This window comes from Staurois parvus, unplaced genomic scaffold (assembly GCF_062004578.1).
Source record: "Staurois parvus isolate SC_StPar_1 unplaced genomic scaffold, SC_StPar_1.0 ptg000470l, whole genome shotgun sequence".
Classification (NCBI taxonomy): domain Eukaryota; kingdom Metazoa; phylum Chordata; class Amphibia; order Anura; family Ranidae; genus Staurois; species Staurois parvus.
The window spans coordinates 188,499-211,149 of NW_028318266.1; the positions used below are offsets into that span (position 1 = coordinate 188,499).

At 43.8% G+C, this 22,651-nt stretch overlaps 1 protein-coding gene across 1 annotated transcript in view; it reads left to right on the plus strand.

Annotated features, from left to right (window-relative positions):
- Positions 1–2,076: 2,076 nt before the first annotated feature.
- The window catches only part of LOC149452471 (vitelline membrane outer layer protein 1-like), a 33,371-nt gene continuing 12,796 nt past the window's right edge, over positions 2,077–22,651 (plus strand). Inside the window, exons 1-2 of the mRNA XM_089689158.1 lie at positions 2,077–2,241; positions 15,252–15,364. Coding sequence (XP_089545284.1) covers positions 2,077–2,241; positions 15,252–15,364 — 278 coding nt within the window. The remainder of the gene's footprint in view (positions 2,242–15,251; positions 15,365–22,651) is intronic.

Below are 22,651 nucleotides of genomic sequence, written 5' to 3' on the forward strand. Positions count from 1 at the left end.
TGATGCTACTTTGATGCTACCTGAGTGCCAGAGAGTGTAAAGTCCCATCAAAGCCGCATGAAAGTCACACTATACGAACAGAAGTGTCATGTTACCCATTAGCAAAAAAAAAAAAAAAGTCTCAACCCTCCAAAATTGGATCAGTCACCATCAAAGTTGCACCCATCCAAAGTCACATCAAAGTGGCATCAAAGACAATACTTTCCTATTGGCAAAAAAACCCACTTGTGTTTTTGGTGCAGTTCCATTGAAGTCTATTGCACAAACAATGCAATCTGCTGTGGGCAAAAAAAAGTCCATAACCTTTTAAAAAATGTTTAAAAAAATGCACAGATGTGAACTAGATCCATAGGAAATTATGTTAAATGGACCATAGTGCGATTTCTGAAGACTTTATTGCTACTTGTGAAGATTTTCAACGATTTCTTGTCATTGGCAATGCGATTTTGCATTATATTCCATGTATGTGAAATCGCAACAAAACTGCAGAAAAAGTCATGCAAGAACTACTTTAGAAATCGTGCTGCAGCAAATCGCACGTCTTAAGACACCGACACTCACATTCATTAGATGCAGTTTGAATTCACAAATCGCACCTAAAATCGCTCCGGTGTGACCAGGTACTTAGGCATCTAGACGTGGTGAAGACGACTTGCTGAAGTTCAAACCGAGCATCAGAATGGGGAAGAAAGAGGATTTCAGTGACATTGAACGTGACATGGTTGTTGGTGCCAGGCGGGATGGTCTGAGTATTTCAAAAACTGCTGATCTACTGGGATTTTCAGCACAACCATCACTAGGATTTACAGAGAATGGTCTGAAAAAGAGAAAAATCAGGCCAGTTATGTGGTGTGCAGAGCCCTTTTGCCCTTCAGATCTTCTCTTGCTGGTGGATGTTCTTATTCATGCTTAACCACCTAAATGCCAGGGCATTCTTTTAAAAAAAATGTCTGCACACATGTTAAAACACATGTTAAAACAGACTGGTCTGAATATTTCAAAAACTGTTGATCTGCTGGGATTTTCACGCACAACCATCTCTAGGGTTTACAGAGAATGGTCTGAAAAAGAGAAAATATCCAATGAGGGGCAGTTGTGTGGATGAAAATGCCTTGTTGATGTCAGAGGCCAGAGGAGAATGGGCAGACTGGTTGCTGCGACATTCAGATGGTGTGGTCAGAATTTGGCATAAACAACATGAAAGCATGGATCCACCCTGCCTTGTATCAATGGTTCAGGCTGGTGGTGGTGGTGTCATGGTGTGGTGGATCCATCCTGCTTTGTATCAATGGTTCAGGCTGGTGGTGGTGGTGTCATGTTGTAGTGGATCCATCCTGCTTTTTATCAATGGTTCAGGCTGGTGGTGGTGGTGTCATGGTGTGGTGGATCCATCCTGCCTTGTATCAATGGTTCAGGCTGGTGGTGGTGTCATGGTGTAGTGGATCCATCCTGCTTTGCATCAATGGTTCAGGCTCGTGGTGGTGGTGTCATGGTGTAGTGGATCCATCCTGCCTTGTATCAATGGTTCAGGCTGGTGGTGGTGTCATGGTGTAGTGGATCCATCCTGCTTTGCATCAATGGTTCAGGCTCGTGGTGGTGGTGTCATGGTGTAGTGGATCCATCCTGCCTTGTAACAATGGTTCAGGCTGGTGGTGGGGGTGTCATGGTGTAGTGGATCCATCCTGCCTTGTATCAATGGTTCAGGCTCGTGGTGGTGGTGTCATGGTGTAGTGGATCCATCCTGCCTTGTATCAACGGTTCAGGCTGGTGGTGGGGGTGTAATGATGTGAGTGAGATTTTCTTGGCACCAGCAAGGTGGACCTTACAAAGTGGCTGGTGAGAGTGTACTTTAAATTCCAGACAGTAAATCTTCAGCTGACATTCCCCATAGAACTTTTTTTTACAGTTACAACAATACCCGTGTTTGTATTTGTTCTTGGAAATTAAACATTTAATAAACCTATAATAAATTCAGTAATTGCCCCACCCAATGTCCTTTGGCTGACATTGTATCAGTGCTATAAATATGGGAGCTCCGTAGACTGGTCCCAGAATATCTGGTCTACTCTGAGAGCCATGGTGAGGAAGATGCTGCTGAGCTGGATGGTCACTTTGACCCTCCTCCACTCCACGCTGATCCACGGCTTAGATATTTATGTGGCCAATGGTGGTCCTTGGGGTGACTGGGGATGGCTAGATACCTGCCCACCTGAAACTGTAGCAACAGGCTTTGATTTGAAGGTAAGTGATTGAAATAAATATGTTGTATGGGGTGTTTCTCTCTGGATCCCCTTATTTATATTAAAACTATGTACTATCTTGTCAGTTCCTATACTTAATCAGTATATCCACATCTGGTTTCTTCCTTCTGACTGGAAGCCATGTAGTCTGTCCTTTTAATCTTCGTGTCACCAGGGAATCTGGGCTGAGACTCTCATATCTCCATGCCCCACCGCTAGGGGGTCTGTTTGAACCCCCAGGACAAGGATTTTGGTATGCAGCCTTTTTGTTACACACGCCCTGTCGTAAGCTCTTATTATACCGACACTCCAAGATGACATCCAACAGGCCAATTGGTTCTTTGGTAACCAAGCAGTAAGAACCCATAAAGGTCTGATATAAAAGCATGTTGCCTTCCAACAGTGATCCCGAAATGTTAGATTTGACTGAAAGAGAACCATGTGCCAGAATCTGAAGGTCCGGTCTTAAAGCAGAACTGAAAGCAAAATTATTGGTTTCATTTTGTATAGAGTAAAGGAGGTTTATAACCCCTTTAAGTTTTTTTTTTGCCATCTGTGTCCAATTGGGGAGATTTCCATTCACTTCCTATCCCGTAGCCAAAACAGGAAGTGAGAGGAAATCCCTACAAACTGAGTAGTCGCCAGAACTAGTGTCCCCTTTGGATGATTTCCCCTCTATTCCTGTTCTGGTGACAACCCAAAATTTGGAATGGAGACAAATGGAGGGGAAAAAAATTCCCTAACGGATAGCAATAAAAACTTGACAAGGGGTCTATTCCCTCTCTACTGTGTCCAAAACTAAAAAAAAGGTTTTGCCTTTAGTTATATCCTAAGCCCTATTCCACACACCAGCCTTCCATCTCCAGCTACACCTAATGCATTTTTAATGCCTACCTTTTCCAGATATCATCAGGCCAGTTATGTGGTGTGCAGAGTCCTTTTGTCCTTCAGATCTTCCCTTGGTGGTGGATGGTCTAATTCATGGTTAACCACTTGACTGCCAGAGCATTCTTTAAAAAAAATGTCTGCACACATGTTAAAATCTGCATTTTTTGCTAGAAATTAAAGTACCCCCCCCCCCCAAACTATATGTTTTCTGAAAACACAGACCCTGGAGAATAAAATGGTGGTAGTTTCAAATTTTATATGGTAGACGATATTCGTGCCGTTACTTATCAAATGTATATTTTCAGTAGAAAAAAAAAACTAGAATTAATTTTAGTGCAAAAAAAGCACAATATTATACCCAATGTTTTTGTAAAATATAAAATATTGGGTTGCATCAAGTAAATAGATTCCAAACATGTCAAGTCTTAAAATTGCACACGCCCATGGAATCACAAAAACTATAGTACCAAGAATTCTTCATAGGCTGCACTTTAAAAGCCTTTACCGATTATCAGTTTAGAGTTAACTATGAACTAGAGCCCTAGAATTATTGCTCTCACTCCAATATTCATGACGATACCTCACATTTTTTTAAAATATATTCTCCAGATTTTTTTTAACATATAAAAAAGTCATTTTAACATATATTTTTACATATATTTGTAAATGCATTCCAAAAATGGAATTTTTCAGGCGGACCCAATCGGAATCTCTACTTTCCTCGGACACATGTCCGTTTACAACCGCCAACATCCAATCCAATCCACCAAAAAGCAAAGAAACAGATGGGGATCCATTTTTCTTCCATCCAGTGAATCTAATCGAATGACCCCATATGGAAGAAAAATATATTTGACATATTTTAAAAATATTCTTCCCAAATATAATGCCATGTATTTTAAATACTAGAATTTTGGCCATATTCAATATATTTCAAAATATATTTTAATTTTAATTATAAAAAAAAATATATATATATATATATATATATATACATACTGCATGTTGAAATGCGTTTTTATTACACAATATATGAAAAATATTTTTAAAAATACATTTCATATATACTGTATGTCTTTAAAAATACATTTTTGTAGATTTGTATTTTTAAAAATATTTCATATATTGTGTAATAAAAACGCATTTCAACATGCAGTATATATATATATATATATATATATATATTTTATTTTTTTTTTAAATTAAAATTAAAATATATTTTGAAATATATTGAATATGGCTACAATTCTAGTATTTCAAATACATGCCATTATATTTGGGAAGAATATTTTTAAAATATGTCAAATATATTTTTCTTCCATATGGGGTCGTTCGATTAGATTCACTGGATGGAAGAAACATGGATCCCCATCCGTTTCTTTGCTTTTTGGTGGATTGGATGTTGGCGGGTGTAAACGGACATGTGTCCGAGGAAAGTAGAGATTCCGATTGGGTCCGCCTGAAAAATGGACCTAACAAGGCCATTTTTTGCTATTCAGCACTGCGCTGTTTCAACTGGTAATTGCATGGTCATACAACGCTGCACTCAAACAAAATGTATGTCCTTTTTTCACAGAAATAGAGCTTTGGGTGTCATAAAAATGAAAAAAGACCAAACATTTGGAAAAAAGATGTTTTCTACTTTGTGTTATAAATAAAATTCAATAAACTCAAATGTATTCATAAATTTAGGCCAAATTGTATTCTGCTACATGTCTTTGGCAAAAAATCCCAATAAGTGTATACTGATTGGTTTGTGTGCAAGTTATAGCATCTACAAACTGGGATATGCACTGAAATTTACACAGCTTTTACTTTCTGAATGCTTATCACAATTCTTGAGGTACTTAAATGCCAGGGCAGAACAAAAACCTTTCAAATGACTTCTTTTCGGAAAGCAGACACCCCAAGGAATTTGCTGAGAGGCATGTTGAGCCCATGGAAGTTTTTATTTTTTTGTCACAAGTCCTTAAAATATGACAAGAAAAAATACCACATGTGAGAGACTCTTTGGGAGCCTAGCCACGTACGTGGCCCAAAAGTCAATGACCACCTTCAGGCTTTCAAAGTGCGTCATTTCCTCATTTTCCTTCCTCACTGCCTATCACAGTTTCAGAGGTCCTCAAATGCCAGGATAGCACAAACCTCCCCAAATGACACCTTTTCGTAAAGTAGACACCCCATACTATTTGCTGAGAGGCATGCTGAGTCCATGGAAGATTTTATTTTTTGCCACAAAGTTTTGGAAAATGACGGAAAAAAACATTTTTTTTTACACAAAGTTGTCATTTAAATGATATATTGCTTGCCATAGGTATATGTGAAATTAGACTCCAAAACACATTCTGTTGCTTCTCCTGAGTATTGAGATACCACATGTGAGAGATTATTTGACAGCCTAGCCACATACAGATTCTTGAAATTCAATGACTGCTTTCAAAGTACATATTTCCTCATATCACTTCCTCACTACCTATCACAGTTTCAGAGACCCTGAAATGCTGCCAGGATAGTACAAACACCCCCCCCCCCAAATGACCTCTTTTTGGAAAGTAGACACCCCAAGGAATTCGATGGAAGGAATGGTGAGTATTTTGCATATATCATTTTTGTCACAAGGTTTTGAAAAAAACAAACATTTTTTTCAAACGAGATCTGAAGACTACTCACCATGCCTTTCAGCAAATAGCTTTGGGTGTCTACCTTCCAAAAAGGGGTCATTTGGGGGTGTTTGAACTTATATAGACTTTTCTGATATCAGAGTTATAGGTCTGACTTAGTTTGGGGGGGGGGGGGGGAATAGAAAAGGAATGGATGGCAGCACAACGGAATTAAACCCAAAAATGTTTTTATTGTTTTCACATACAGGAAAGTAGTACAGGACAATATGTTAATGTGATTCACACCTAGAATATGTGCTTATTCATAACGACAGGGATGTCAAGAGCACACATGATTAAATATACAGCTGAATAATTACACACATGTATCAGTTAGGGCTCTTAACTCCTTTCCTGCTCTCTAACTCAACATAGTCATCTACAATCAAAAAGGAAGTAAACACACTGTACGAAAATAATATGCAAAATATACAAAAATAAACAAAAATATAACAAAAATAAATGGACTATGTAAAAAAGGAAAAGAAAGAGAAAAATTGCTACTATGTAATAATGAACAAAACAAAAAAAAAAAGAAAAAAAAAAAAAGTTACCTAATCAATTAATGTAAAAACAAAATTGTCATGTCATGTAACATATTTACATCTCTGGGTCTAAATGGATTGCCACAAACTATGAATCTTCCCCCCAAACAGACCATAATAATAAAGAAACAAAATGAATAGGGGACAGGCAGAATTTCACAACCAATAGGGTAATTTAGATCTAAAGACAAGTCTACAAATGGTGCGATGAAAATGAGAAAAGGGAAAAAAATATAATAATGGTCAGTTATAAATGATGATAGAGATGTCATCCAAACAAAAAAGCCATCTAAACAAAAAACCCACACAAGGGCACAAAGAAAGGACATGAAGATAAGTCAATCAATTCCAGGGATATATATATATATATATATATATATATATATACACACATTAACCCGAGATGTGTACATAACCTGAAAGTAGGGGGGATGTCACAAGTATAAAAAAATGAACTGATGAACTGATAAACACAAATTACTCAGAAATGAGTGATATCCCATGTGGGATACAAGTCTGTAAATAAAAAAAAATCCAAAAAAAACCTCTGCTGTGCTGTCATTTTCAAAATTCAAGCCAACTGAAGACTTTGGACCCAGAAGAAGACAAGGAGAAGATGGAAGGACAGTGTCACAGCAATGGAGTGACAAGGATCAACATGGTCATTGCAGCTTTCTGTGCCAGCTATCAAGGAAATTGTCTGGTGATGACATAATTGGTAGTTGGTTCGGTTGGATAAAGACACCGTTCTATCCTTCAACCTGTGTGGGTGTGTGTGTTTATGTTAATACCATTTCCCATATCCCTGTATATTGCATTTACTGAGATGCCCATCTAAGAGTTTTTTTTTAAATTTTCGATACTCCCTACAGACACCACCCACTGTAGAAGGAAGTTCCAAACCCATACTGCTCTAACATTACAGAACTCCCCATGCAGTTTAATAATAAACCGGTTCTCCTCCAACTTCTTTGAGTGGCCGCATGTCCTACTAAGCGACCTGGGACTGATTAGTGTCTATGCTAGAATCATAATTAACCCCCCTGGAGGTATTCCCGAGTGTAGCTCGGGGTAAAGTTTCAGCACCAAAAGCGGTAACCCCCCCGAGCTACACTCAGGAATACACTGCAGCGTTGCTCCGCAATCCCTCGATCACTTACCTTGTCCTGCGCTCCCGCGATGTCCCCCCTGCAGCATCCCCCGTAATGTCCTCCGGCCGATGCCGGCATCTGTGTTCCGGGTTCTGTTTCCTGTGACGTCGGGACGTACGGGGGACGGAACCGGCGAAAAATTTTAAAATGTCAAAAAGTGACATTCACTAAATACACTAAAATCACATAGTATAACATTCCTGTATCAAACCATTTCACATACATTTTGTCCCGAGTGCTTTGTCCGGCGCCCTGCCTGCATTTTTACTGTTCTTTCTGCCTGGAAACTGAGAAACGTCCATGGCGTCCAAAAAGCGTCCCTTTAGGTCAAAAGTGGTTTTAGACCAACTAGAGAACAGCGATAGTAAATCAGAACCACTTGCAGAATTGAGTGATAATGATTCGTGGGGGAAATTCATCATCAGACACTGAAAATGATTCTGCGACTGAGCTCAGCGATGTGCGAACTTGGCGCTCTATTTCACATTTCAGTGTTTTTGGTTTGATTATATTATTGAATTAAATTTATTATTATATTATTTTTTATTAAATTATAATTTATGATTTTGTGTTTCAAATTTTATCACACCCGGGATGTTTACTAGACTCTTGTTTGGACAGATTTCAGTAAGTTATTCCTAAAAATTACAGGCCTACAATAAAAAAACGACATATTTCCATGCAAAAAAATGTACCACTTTGAGCACAGAAATATGGACATAATCAGACCGCTAGGAAGGTTAAGATGTTTGTACTGTATATTTCTCTCATATCCTCTCTTAAGTTTCTCTTCTCAAGGGAGAATAAGTTTACTGCTTGTACTCATTCCTCATAACTGAGGCCCTCCCGTTCCCTTATTAGCTTTGTTGCCCTTCTCTGGACTCTCTCCAGTTCTAGCATAGTCACATAGTTAGTCTGGCTGAAAAAAGACAAAATCTATCCAGTTGAACCGGTAAAAAAAAAAAAAAAAATCCTACACCCACAGTTGATCCAGAGGAAGGCAAACAAACCCAGGAAAGCACGATCCAATTTGCTCCTGCAGGGGAAAACAATTCCTTTCTGATCCCCGAGGGGCAATCGGATATTCCCTGGATCAACTTTACCAATAAATGTTAGTATCCAGTTGTATTCTGTGTATCCAAGAAAGAATCCAGGACTTTTTTAAAGCACATCCTTCCTGAGGACTGGAGACCAGAACTGGACGGCATACTCAAGATGTGGCTGAACCAGAGTTTTGTAAAGTGGTAGAATTCTGGTTTTATCTCCTGGGTATATCCCCTTTTTTAATGCATCCTGATAGTCCTGCAGCTTGGCATTGCATGCTATTGCTGAGCCTATGATCTACCAGGACCCCCAGATCTTTTTCCATCCTGGATTCTCCCCTAGCATGCAACCTGCATTCATATTTGTAGCCCCCAAGCGCATTACCTTACATTTTTCAACATTAAACCTCATTTGCCATGAAGTTGCCCACCCCTTTATTTTATTGAGCTGTTCTTGTAAAATTTCTGTATCCTGCGGTGAAGTTATTGCCCTACTTAGCTTTGTATCATCAGAAAACACTGAGATCAAACTATTTATATCAACCTCTAAATCATTTATGAATAAATTAAACAGAATGGGTCCCAGCAGGGGCGGACTGACAACTCATGGGGTCCCCGGGCAATATTGGATCATGGGGTCCCTATGTCCTTGTCCAAACTCAAAAAAGCCTATGAAAAAGGTACCAGGGGCATCTCATGGGGCCCCCTACTGACCCCAGGCCCTGGGGCAGTGTCCGAGTTTCCAAACAGTCAGTCCACCCCTGGGTCCCAGAATAAAGCCTTGGGGTACCACACTTGCAACTCTAAAACATTCTGAATTCACACTATTTGTCACCACCCTTCGGATGCGCCCCTGTAACCAGTTTTCTATCCAGGTATATCCAAGCCAAAAGACCACAATTTGTAAATTAAGCACTTATGGGGAACTGTTTTGAATGCTTTGGCAAAGTTCAGATACACCACATCCACAGGCCTTCCTTTGTCTAGATGGCAGCTCACTTTCTCATGGAATGATAAACGGTTGGCCTGGCAAGAACAGTCTATCATAAATCCATGCTGATTACTACTTAATACTTTGTTTTCATCAGCAAATTCTTGGCTATAGTCCCTTATCATCCCCTCCAATAATTTACATACTATCGATGTCAGACTGACTGACCTGCAGTTCCCAGGTATTTGCCTCTGCCCTTTTTTTTTAACAGTAGTACCACCTTGGATTTTTGCCAATCAGCTGGTAAAATACAAACTGTCCTTAAAAATTAGGACCAATAGTTTGGTTATAACCTGTCTAAGTTCTTTGAGGACTCTCAGGTGTAAGCCATCTGGTCCTGGTGATTTATTTACTTTAAGTTTTTCAAATCTTTTTTTGCACACTGGCTTCTATTAGCCACAAGAGTACATTCCATGCAGTGTTATTAACAATACAGTCTTGTTTATTATACCCCTCCTTCAGATCTGTGTTATTTGTAATTAGTAGATTTAGCAGAGCATTACAGGCATACCTCGGTTTATGAATGCCTTGGTTGACGTAATTTTCAGTTTACGAATGAAAATCCATTGAAAATAATGCCTCGGTTTACGAATTGTTTTCGCAATACGAACGGATTAATTGGTTTTCAATGCATTTACAAATTGTTTTTTTAATCATGTCCCTGTACAGTATTTATGCCTTTAAAGTGGACTTTATAAAGAGTTTTGAACAGATAAATTACTTTTTTTTTTCACTTTTTTCTGACCTCCGGAACGGATTAATTGGTTTTCAGTGCATTTACAATTTTTTTTTAATCATGTCCCTTTATGCCTTCAAAGTGCACTTTATAAAGAGTTTTGAACAGATAAACTTTTTTAAACTTTTTTCTGATGGATTAATTGGTTTTCAATGCATTTGTATGGGAAACCGCAGTTCGATTTGCAAATTTTTCGCAATGCGAAAAGTCCCGCAGAACGCATTAAATTCGTAAACCGAGGTACGCCTGTATTTCCAGGTGGAGCATCCACCACCTGACACACGAAGTTGTCCTGCAAGACATTTAAGACATGGCGAGCCGTAAATGAGTGAGCAGTCCTGTCTGCCCGGTCGATATCTGGATAATTGAAGTCCCCTATTATAATAACATTGCCCTGCCTTGTTGCCATTCCTAACTGCAGGACCGTAGATACAATTTTGTTTTGGAGGGAGGGGGCGGTTCACAGCAGCTGACTGGTTGCCATGCATAACTCCTCCAGATTCTGTTTGTTCCCGTTTTGACAAATTCCCCCCCAATGTCCCCAAATGGAAGGTAATACTAGCTGTATGGATACTGAGTGTGTGTCATCATTTTATTAAACCTGTGAGCCCATTGCCTGCCACAATGGAGTCATTTTTATCTCTTAAAAACATTTCATAACCTTTCTTACAGGTTTAAGTAAGCGCACTGCGTGCCATAAGATGCTCCCTTAGCACCTGCTCAGTATAGTGTGCAAACTGAACAGATACAAAGTGAGTGTGCTGCCTACCTACCGACCACAAGATGGCGCCCTTTGCACCTGCTCAGTAAGGTTGGCTATTATAGCGCAAAGGGCGCCATTTTGCGTCAGGCAACGCACTCGCTGCCTTTTTTTTAACCTTTACAGATTAAAAAAAGGCACTCCCTACCACAGGATGGTGCACTGCAATAGCCAACCTTAATGGGCAAAGGGCACCATCTTGTTGAAGGCAGCACTCTCGCTGATTGTTTGCATACGGGACAGGAGAAGTGGTACTGTGCAGAGTCCATACATACAGAACATGGAGAGATACCGAGAATTACACCCGGCATACAGGACAGGAGAAGTAGGACTGTGCAGAGTCCATACATATAGAATAAGGAGAGATACCGAGATGACACCCGGCATCCAGGACAGGAGAAGTAGGACTGTGCAGAGTCCATACATACAGAATAAGGACAGATACCGAGAATGACACCCGGCATACAGGACAGGAGAAGTGGGACTGTGCAGAGTCCATACATACAGAATAAGGACAGATACCGAGAATGACACCCGGCATACAGGACAGGAGAAGTGGGACTGTGCAGAGTCCATACATACAGAATGAGGACAGATACTGAGAATTCCACCCGGCATACAGGACAGGAGAAGTGGGACTGTGCAGAGTCCATACATACAGAATGAGGACAGATACTGAGAATGACACCCGGCATACAGGACAGGAGACGTGGGACTGTGCAGATTCCACACATACAGAATAAGAACAGATACCGAGAATGACACCTGGCATCCGGGACAGGAGAAGTGGGACTGTGCAGAGTCTATACATACAGAATAAGGAGAGATACCAAGAATTACACCCGGCATACAGGACAGGAGAAGTGGGACTGTGCAGAGTCCATACATACAGAATAAGGACAGATACTGAGAATTACCCCCAGCATCCAGGACAGGAGAAGTGGGACTGTGCAGAGTCCATACATACAGAATAAGGACAGATACTGAGAATTACCCCCAGCATCCAGGACAGGAGAAGTGGGACTGTGCAGAGTCCATACATACAGAATGAGGAGAGATACCGAGAATTACACCCGGCATACAGGACAGGAGAAGTGGGACTGTGCAGAGTCCATACATACAGAATGAGGACAGATACTGAGAATTACCCCCAGCATCCAGGACAGGAGAAGTGGGACTGTGCAGAGTCCATACATACAGAATAAGGACAGATACCGAGAATGACACCTAGCCAGGGGTGGACTGACCATTTGGAACCTCAGGCACTGCCCGAGGGCCCGGGGTCAGTAAGGGGCCCCATGAGATGCCCCTGGTACCTTTTTCATAGGCTTTTTTTGAGTTTGGGCAAGGACACAGGGGCCCCATGATCCCCTATTGCCTGGGGGCCCCATGAGTTGTCAGTCCGCCCCTGCACCTGGCATACAGGACAGGAGAAGTGGGACTGTGCAGAGTCCATTCATACAGAATAAGGACAGATACTGAGAATTACACCTGGCATACAGGACAGGAGAAGTGGGATTGTGCAGAGTCCATACATACAGAATGAGGACAGATACTGAGAATTACACCCGGCATACGGGACCAGAGACGTGGGACTGTGCACTACCACCATCATATCCTGCTTAGGATATAATCACTTTTGATATTTAGCTTATGCGTTATACTTTATGGATGTGCGCAGGGGCGGACTGACAACTCATGAGGCCTATGGAAAAGGTTCCAGGGGCATCTCATGGGGCCCCCTACTGACCCCTGGCCCTCGGGCAGTGCCCGAGTTTCCAAATGGTCAGTCCGCCCCTGTATGTGAGTTGGTTCACTGTTTTCTCACATATTGATCCTATAAGGATTGCAGCACGTGTATGGAGTTTTAGTTCTAGTTTTCCTAGTATTTCACTGCCTTGTGTTTTTTCACATAGTGTGTCACTGATTTTTTGTATTTATTATATATATTATATTTATTTATTTACATTTATATTTATGTATATATTTAGTGTATGTGAGTAGCGCTGCATCATTATATATATATATATATATATGTTGTATTCATTTTATCATTGGTATGTGATTAGATGTAAGATGCTTCTCTTAGTAGTTTGTTTTGTTTAGGAATAGAAGCGCAGGAGGTTCACACCATTATTCATTAAACTCACTTAATGCCTTATCTGCATTAAATTAGCCCCAGAACCTGTGTAATGAATATGTGCTTGGTTTTAAAGGGATGAGGTGGCAACCCTACCCATCACTGGTGTCACTGGGAGCAATTGTGCTCCATTGTTGGTGTCATTGGGAGAAATTTAACCTCTTCATTGGTGTCAGCGGGAAGAGTTAAGCCCCATTGTTGCCATCAGTGGGTGAAATAATGCCCCAAGGGTTGGATACAAGCCAACAAGGGGCCACAGTTTGGAGACCACTGTTCTAGAGCACTGAATCTGAGTTTCAGGAGGGAGAATTTCCTGATAAATAGCCACCATCCACGAAATATGGAGTTAAACATGAAAAAGAAAACCCCCTAAATTAATTGGAATTTTGAAGGCATAAATACATAATGTCAGCACCTGTGGTAGTGAGCTCTATTGATCCACAACTTGGGGTTCCCCAGGGCGCGGAGTCTAAGCCCCAGCCTGCTTGTTCACCAGAGCCCCTGATGGTGGGGATGGACTTGCAGCAGGCTGGGACCAGGTCGCGGCTCCCAGGTACACCCAGCTGAGGTGGAGGAGACCGCTAGCGGGAGCAGAGCACAACGGGAGAAGACACAGGGAATCCAATGGGCAAGCCGAGGTCAGGACAGTCAGAAAGCAAGCAAGGTCGGGAAAGAAGCCGGGATCGGTATACAAGTAGACAATATAGGATTCACAGCAGAAACACATGGGAGCTCCAACAACTAAGATGTTGCTCAGGCAAAGCGGCCTAGTCTGAGCACATCTTATATAGATAGGCAGAGAAGGAGGTGGGACAGGAAGTGATGGAAGGAAATAAAGCCCAGAGGACAGCAGACGACGCCCATAGAAAAGCACAGACAAACATAAGAAGGGATAGAAACAGGACTGCAGCAAGGACGGTAAGAACACAAACGAAACTGCAGTCTAACATGACGCATAAATTGAATTAAAAATGTGAAATCTTTATTTTGTCAAATTTACACACATAAGAATTATAACATAACAGACCATCTAAGATCATATTTTAACATCACCATCAAGGCTTTTTGTTTGGTAACATGAATAATTTGTGCAGTCATACTTAATAAACCATTTCTGAACATATTAAAACATCACCGCAAAGACATATTGTTTAAATTACAGAGGTAACTAACATAGATCCAACGCGTTTCGGAGTGATTTCACTCCTTCTTCAGGGAAAAGAGAACTCTGCATAAGGGTGATATGATCTACAAAACTGAAAATATACTTGTTTAGAACATTACTTATGTCCATTGACAATATTTTTATTGTACCGAGTCTCTGAATATACTCACAATATAGAAGAGTGAGAGGACATGAATACATCTTCAACCAAACCTAAAAACAAGGCTTCAGTCTGCCGCCACCTCACAGGCCAGGGAACTGGCGAGTCTCAGGCACCCAGGGCCCCCTCAAAATGGATCACAAGGGCCACCCAGATCACTGTATCAAAGGGCTTGAGTAATAAAAAACTAAAATGAATTTACATAGTAAGAGGGGCCATTATGACATTTCTGGGTGAAACCCACCATTATATTTGTGAGCATCTCGGTATTTAGAGACCTCATCTAACCAGGTACACTGAAGAACGTATGAATATGAATCTTCAAAAATAATTCTCCCTGATCTAAACAAAAAGATATTTTCATAAATCTTTTGTTGCCGTTGTGATCTCTTGTGAATGATGTATAAACCCAGGGTGTCAGAGGTGTCAGGAGGCTTGCATGGTCAGGGCAACCTTTGAGGACCATCATCTTCCAGCTGCCCTCACAAGGGTAGCTCTACATCTATATCACTTAAAAATAATTCTCCCTGATCTAAACAAAACAATATTTTTGTTGCAATTGTGTTGCAATTGTGATCTCTTGCGAATTATGTCTAAACCCAGGGTGTCAGAGGTGTCGGGAGGCTTGCATGGTCAGGGCAACCTTTGAGCACCATCATCTTCCAGCTGCCCTCACAAGGGTAGCTCTACATCTATATCACTTAAAAATAATTCTTCCTGATCTAACCAAAAATATATTTTCATAAATCTTTTTTTTTTGTTTCCTTTTAAGGTGGAGCCATCTCAAGGAGAAGGAGATGACACAGCGCTAAATGCGATCAAACTGTTTTGTACAAAACCTGGTGACAGAACCATTGAAGCTGAATTAACTTCGACGGCTGGAGGGTATGTCCATACATTTATATACCTTATGCAAAACCCAACCATAAAATAACTTCATCAAAAACTGATATTTTCTCTTCAGGGCAATTTGGGAATCACGTACTCCCCACAGTTCCCTTGGATTCTAAACTGTTGAAGATTCATTTATAATTACCCTAAAAAAAAAAAACACTCCATAATGTGCAGAAAGGATCAGAAGATATTCCAATAGTTGGTGCACATACATGTGTGACTTTCCGAGATAGCAAAGCTGGTCAAACATGTGTTAGCAGGTGCCTCCAAAGGCTACTGGGGGACAGACAGACAGGAATTTATACTAGTTCCGTGTGGGTCAGCAGAAGGGGCGGACTGACCATTTGAGATCTCGGACAATTGCGCGGTCATGCAACACTGTACCCAAATGAATTTTTTACAATTTTTTTGAGATAGATAAAGCTTTATTTTGGTGGTATTTATTCACCACTGGGATTTGTATTTTTTTTGCTATGTAAATGAAATGTCCAAAAAATGTAAAAAAAAAAAGTGTTTTTTTTATAAAATTTTGCAAATAAATAATATTTCATCATAAATCTTAGCCAAGATTTATTCCGTTATCTTTTTAGTAACAAAAAAAAAATCCAAATTAGTTTATAAGCAAAAATTATAATTTTTAAACATTTTTTTTTACATTTTTATTTTATTTTTTTATATTATTTTTTATTTTTATTTTATTTTTTTACATACTGTCACCCTAGCAGTACAGTGTCAGCATGGTGACACTGTACTACTTGTGGGGGGTGATGAAGATTTTTTATTTTTTTTTTTACACTGATTGCTTTTACACCCATATAGGATGTAAAAGCAATCATTTCTCTTTCTCTCTGTGTGCATTCTTGCACTCATTGAGAAGAACTGAGTGAGCTGTGATTGGTCACAGCTTGTCACATGGTACAAGACTTTTGTGAATAGCCTTGTACCATGTGACCTCTGTGATCATTCACAGATTTCACACATAGTAAGCAATGATGTCAGAAGTGACATCTTGCTTACTACTTTGCATGTGATCACTGATTGGCCAATCAGTGATCACATGATCGGGACCTCGTACAGAGGTCCCGTCCGACGAGTGGTGTTTCACTGTGTCCGGAGGACACAGCGGGCACCGGATCGCGGTGCTGCGCGCTCCCAGGGAGCGCGCACAAGCAGGGTGCGGGGAGGCCGTTTATAGACGGCCACCCGACCCTGCAGTGCCACCATCCGGCCGTTTATATACAACAGCCGGTCGGAAAGTGGTTAAAGCTGTATATGTTTAGCAGCTGTTATGTAGACAGGCATTCTACACTGTTTGTTTAGGGTAATGTGAATTTGTAGTCTTTCACTTCTCTAGATTTCATACTGTGCTGATTGCTGTTGTGTTGTAGAGTTTTGTTATGGGTGGGGAAAACCAGGTGCCAGACTTTCTGGTGGGGGTGGGGCTGAAGGGGGCAGGGATTACTGCCAGCATGTGTTGTATATACTGAGTGGTGTTCAATAAAGGATTAATTCATTCTTCCTACACGAAGTTCTGTCTCTTGGTTTGGGATATCGGGGAAGGATTGTCTTTGAGCTCTAATATCCGCCTTGGCAGGGCGCTGGAAAACTTGCCGGAAAAGGGAAACATTGGCTGAGATGCTTCACTCCGCACGAGGAAGCCCAGGCAGAACGGTTCCGTCACAACTAGGTTCCCCATTGCGTAACACCCGCCAGACTCAGCGAGACCTTCAAACGGGTCCGCTTGGAGCTGGTCGGTTCAGAGGGTTACTTCTCCAACTCGGTTTGCCGGGATAACCCATCCGCATTGGCGTTTTTCTTCCCTGGTCGGTACTGGATGGTAAAGTTATAGGGTTGGAAGGCCAAGCTCCACCGCAGCAGACGACCATTGTCCCTGGAGACCCGATTTAGCCATACCAGGGGGTTGTGATCGGTGAGTACGGTGGAGGAGCGCCTATACAGGTAGGGCTGTGATTTCTTGAGGGCCCATATCAAGGCAAGACACTCTTTCTCCACAGCAGCATAGGCCTCCTCCCGGGGTAACAACTTTCTACTTAGGTAGGCCACTGGATGGTCGTTCCTGTCGTCCCAGATTTGGCTCAGAACAGCACCCAATCCAAAGGTGGCGGCATCTGTGTGAACACAAAACCGTTTGGAAGGGTCAGGAGCAGCCAAAACGCGAGCATGGATCAGCTGTTTCACACTCTGGGGACCACACAACCTGTCGGGGCAGATTCTTCCAGGTCAGATCCATTAGGGGTTTAGCAATGGCGCTGTAGTTGGAGATGAATTTACAGTAGTACCCCGCAGTGCCTAGGAAGGCAAGGACCTGGCTCTTGGTTTGGGGAGTGGGCCAATTTGCTACTGCTTCCACCTCTACGGTTGCTGGTCGTTGCTTCCCACATCCTACCAAATGTCCTAGATATTGACACCCCAACATGGCATTTGTCAGGTCGGATGGTCAGCCCTGCTTGCCCGATGCGATCAAGCACTTCCCTGAGGTGTCGGAGGTGATTCTCCCAACTATCACTGTAGATAGCTATATCGTCTAGATATACGCAGGAGAAGTTCTACAGCCCATCCAGCAGATTATCTACCATTCTCTGAAAGGTAGCCGGGGCTTTCTTCATTCCAAACGGCATGACCCTGGACTGGTACAAGCTGAACGGGGTGATGAATGCCAACTTTGGTACTGCGTCCGCATCCAGCGGAATCTGCCAGTACCCCTTGCAGAGATCAATAGTGGTAAGAAAAATACCTCTGGCCATCCGATCCAGCAGCTCATCTATCCGGGGCATGGGGTATGCATTGGTCACAGTCTGGTCATTGAGCCTGTGGTAGTCCACACAGAACCAGACGGTTCCATCCTTCTTGGGTACCAGGACCACTGGGGAGCCCAGGGACTGTCAGAGGGTTCTATCACACCTAAATCCAACATTTCCTTAATCTCTCTTCTCATCCCTTTTCTGATGGACTCAGGCACTTGGTAGGCTGCCTGCTTCAGGGGGGCCTGACCCTTCATGTCTACCCGGTGGGCAGTTGTGTTGGTGGACTTGGGCAGAGATGAGAACAGCCCTCGGCGCTCTTGGAGCAGTTGACGGGCCTGTTCCTGGGCCTTGGGAGGCAGCCGTGTGCTGATATCTATGTCCGCAACATTCAGCTGCCACTGTCCGTCTCCTGGCAGCCCCGGCAGAAGAAGCGTTTCTGAGTCATCGGTAGCTGGAGCGCAAATAGTAGCTACACTCTCATCCTGTCCAATGAACGGTTTCTGCATATTCACATGGAAGGTTCGCCGGATCTTCCATCCGAACAGCGAGCTACAATGTACGTGGTATCACAGTGTTGCTCCACCACTTGGTACGGGTCCTGCTAGGCAACCTGTAATTTGTCATGCCTGACTGGTTTCAAGGCCAACACTTTCTGTCCTAAGTGAAACGTTCGGTCTCGGGCAGACCGGTCATACCACTGTTTCTGTCGGTTCTGGACGGCCTCAAGGTTGTCCCATGCTAGGGTTGTCAACCATTGTAGCCTCTCCCTGAGCTCCAGCACATAGGCCACCACCGAGGTCCCCTCCTCAGCCACTGCTCCCTCCCAGTGTTCACATAGGAGATCCAGGGGTCCCCGAACCCTCCGGCCGTACAGCAGCTCAAAGGGAAAGAACCCAGTGGACTCCTGCGGTACCTCTCGGTAGGCGAACAGGAGGTGGGGGAGATGCCACTCCCAGACCTTATGAGACATGGTGAACGTTTGGAGGAGCTGTTTCAGTGTACCGTTAAACCGTTCGCAGAGCCCATTGGTCTGGGGGTGGTAGGGAGAGCTGTACAGTGGTCTGATCCCACACAACTTCCAAAGTTGTTGGGCAAGCTCGGCCGTGAACTACGAGCCTTGGTCAGTCAGGATCTCCGGAGGAAATCCTACCCAAGTAAAGATCTGCAGCACGGCTTGAGTAACTGTTTCTGCCTGCACATCTCTCAGCGCTACGGCCTCCGGATACCGGGTGGCGTAGTCGACAATGGTCAAGATATACTTCTTGCCTGTGGGACTAGGCCATTTCAGGGGCCCCACTAGGTCCATGGTGATACGACTGAAAGGTTCCCCGACTATAGGTAGGGGCCTCAGAGTGGCCCTGGGCCTGTCTCCCTGCTTCCCTACCTTCTGGCAGACCTCACAAGACCAACAATAGTCCCGAACATCCCCCGATACTCCTGGCTAGAAGAAACTCTGGTTTAAGCGATGCAGGGTCCGTCGGTTACCAAAATTCCCAGCAAGTGGAATATCATGCCCAATCCCCCAGGATCACTCCCAGCCCTCCATCTATAGGGGTCTAAGGTCTGGTCACTGGCTGTTTCTACAACGACATCAGCGGGGGAATCCCAGGTCAGGGCAGGGACAAGCTCAGCAGGGGGTGGGCTTACCGGAACCTCGGTAGGTGGAGCGGCAGCGTGCTCTCTAGTTTGGTGGTGAGTGGTGACCAGATGAGCTTCAGCAGGGGTCTCGGTGCCAAAAGTGGAGATCAGGACTCCCAGATCATTTCCAAGGAGAACCTCAGCTGGCAAGTTCTGCATTACTCCAATTTCAACATCCCTGGCCCCGGACCCCCAGTCCAGATGAACCCTTGCGGTAGGAATCTGGTAGACATGGCTTCCCGCTACCCATACAGCCACAGACCGCCCGGTCTTGGTCCAGTCTGTTACCAATTGGGGTTGGACTAGGGGTGAGTGTGGCCCCAGTGTCCCGTAATCCTTGGGCCCGATGGCAGTCAAGAAGGACAACCTGTTGGTGATGTTGTCGATTGTCCGGGGTGGCAGCCTGGAGAGGGTTAGCCTCATGAAAGACCCCAATGTCCTCATCCTCGGTTGTAAAATTCCTCTATGAAGAGGCGGTGTCACTGGGGTAGTCCTGTAGGGAGTAGGCAGAGGCTTGGCCATAGGGAGTGGTGGGTCGGCTGGAAGGGCCCCGAGGGGGTTGACTGGTCTGGGGCCTTGATGGATTCTGGGGGCAATGAATGCGGATGTTTCCTGTTTGGTTGCAGCCATAACAGCGTGGGCCAGTCTTCTTTGGGTCGAAAGGTGTGGGTGGTCTGAGGCATTCTCGGGTGACTGGAGTGGGCACCACTGGTTGTGGTTGAGGTTCAGGGGGAATGGTGGGCTTGGTTAGCCTCCTGTTGTCCAGGTACTCATCTGCCCAGCGACTAGCATCGGCTAAGGTTAGGGGGTGTCTGTCCCGGACCCAATGTCTAACATCCCCTGGAAGTCCATTGTAAAACTGCTCCAGTAACAGCAGTTGCAACAATTCCTCCAGCTTGGTGATCTGACACCCTTCGACTCAGCTGCGGGCAGCGTGTTGTAACTGATGTCCCCATTCAGTGAAGGTGTCCTGGGGTTTCTTCTTGAGTGCCTGGAACTTTAAGTGGTACGCCTCTGAGGTGAGAGCACAGCAAGTGTTCCTTAACATAATCGTATTCCAAGCAGTAGCTGTCGGGTACAGTCCTGAATGCGTCTGCAGCCCGACCAGTTAGCTTGCTGCTCAAAATGGGGACCCAGTCTTGGGCTCCCACACCATGGATGGTGCACAACCCTTCAAAGTCCTGAAGAAAGCTGTGAATGTCCCCATCCGCCTCTGAGAAAGTTTTAAAAGCAGCGTAGGGAATTTTCTTTAGTTGCAGTCTGGAGAAGGCGGGAGGTAATCCCCTCCCAGACTGAGCCCTCGTTGATGACCGGGAGTGACTAAGCAGCAGTTGGGTGGCATTGTCCAGGGCCTTGGAAATCTTTTCAGGGGTGGGAGCGCTGCCGAACAGAGCCAAACGCCACTCCACCTCTTGTTGTAAATCCGAATGGTATAGGGGTCTCCGTACGGTGCTGAGCGGGCCTGGCATTTCATGGGCCGATGAGCTGCTCTGTTCCTCCAACTTCTCCCGTGAAGCGGAGTTCACTTCTGGCACAGCGGTGTTCACTTCAAGTGTAGTGGAGTGAGCATCAGGTGAAGTGGGGTGCACATCTGCTTGGTCCAGGGCCATAATCTCGTCCAACAGTTCCTCTCTGGTCTTGGAGTCAGCGATACCTCCCCGAGCGAGAAGAAGGCTTTGGAGAGCTGGCTTCCAGAGTTCCGGTATATTCATCGGGCCGAGCAGGGACGTTTACGTGAAAAATATGGGGTCCTGGTTGGTGGTTTGGACTTTCTCCGCAATAAGGAAAGATCCCACCGCTGCCAACCAGTTGTGGCGGAACCATTCCACCTGGGCTTCTTCATGCGGAGCGAAGCATCTCAGCCAATGGTCCCCTTTTTTGGCAAGTCTTCCAGTGCTCTGCCAAGGATGGTATTAGAGTTCAAAGACAATCCTTCCCCCGATATCCTAAACCACGAGTCGGAACTTCGTGTAGGAAGAATGAATTAATCCTTTATTGATCACAGCTCCGTATATACAACACATGCTGGCAGTAATCCCTGCCCCCTTCAGCCCCACCCCCACCAGATAGTCTGGCACCTGGTTTTCCCCACCCACAACAAAACTCTACTAGACAACAGCAATCAGCACAGTATGAAATCTAGAGACGTGAAAGACTACAAGTTCACATTACCCTAAACAAACAGTGTAGAATGCCTGTCTACATAACAGCTGCTTAACATATACAGCTTTAAAAAGGATAGACCGGGAAGACCACTTACCAAGGGGGTAAAACCGGAACAGAAATGGCAAAATGTTATCACAAAGGGACGGTTCGGCACAGAGCACCATTGGTCTACCTCCAGGGGAAATAAACCTAGGCATACATTTTTGTTCGTGGACTATTAACCTTGTCCAGCCTGAAGACAAAGAGAGAAGCCACTGTACTTCTACTTGCTAGCAGGGCCAGTGCTAGACTATTTAGTCTATTTAGGCAAGACCAGCGACCCCGCCAAAACTTCAAAATTTTTAAAAACAGTAGAAAATCAAAACAGTTATACTGGGAAGACAACACAGCACAAAGCCTTAACCTGTGCAGCACCAGCCAAAAGTTCACAACAATGCCAAGCAGTAACCTTAAGTAGGCACCTGGCATCTGAGATCAAGCCCTGGTGGGTGGGATGAAATGTGCCAGTGGGCGTGGCTGGAGCGACTAGCTGAGGCTATCCCATATACCTGACTCCTGGGGTCGGTTGAGCGGTGTCCATCTCTTTCACCAAACTAGCAACACTGGATTCACTTCAGGACACCTGCTCCTTCCATTCATGTGCCGGCGGGGTGATTTTCTTTACCTGCCAGTCCCCCACTGTATTTCCACTGTCTATTGGTTTTATCCT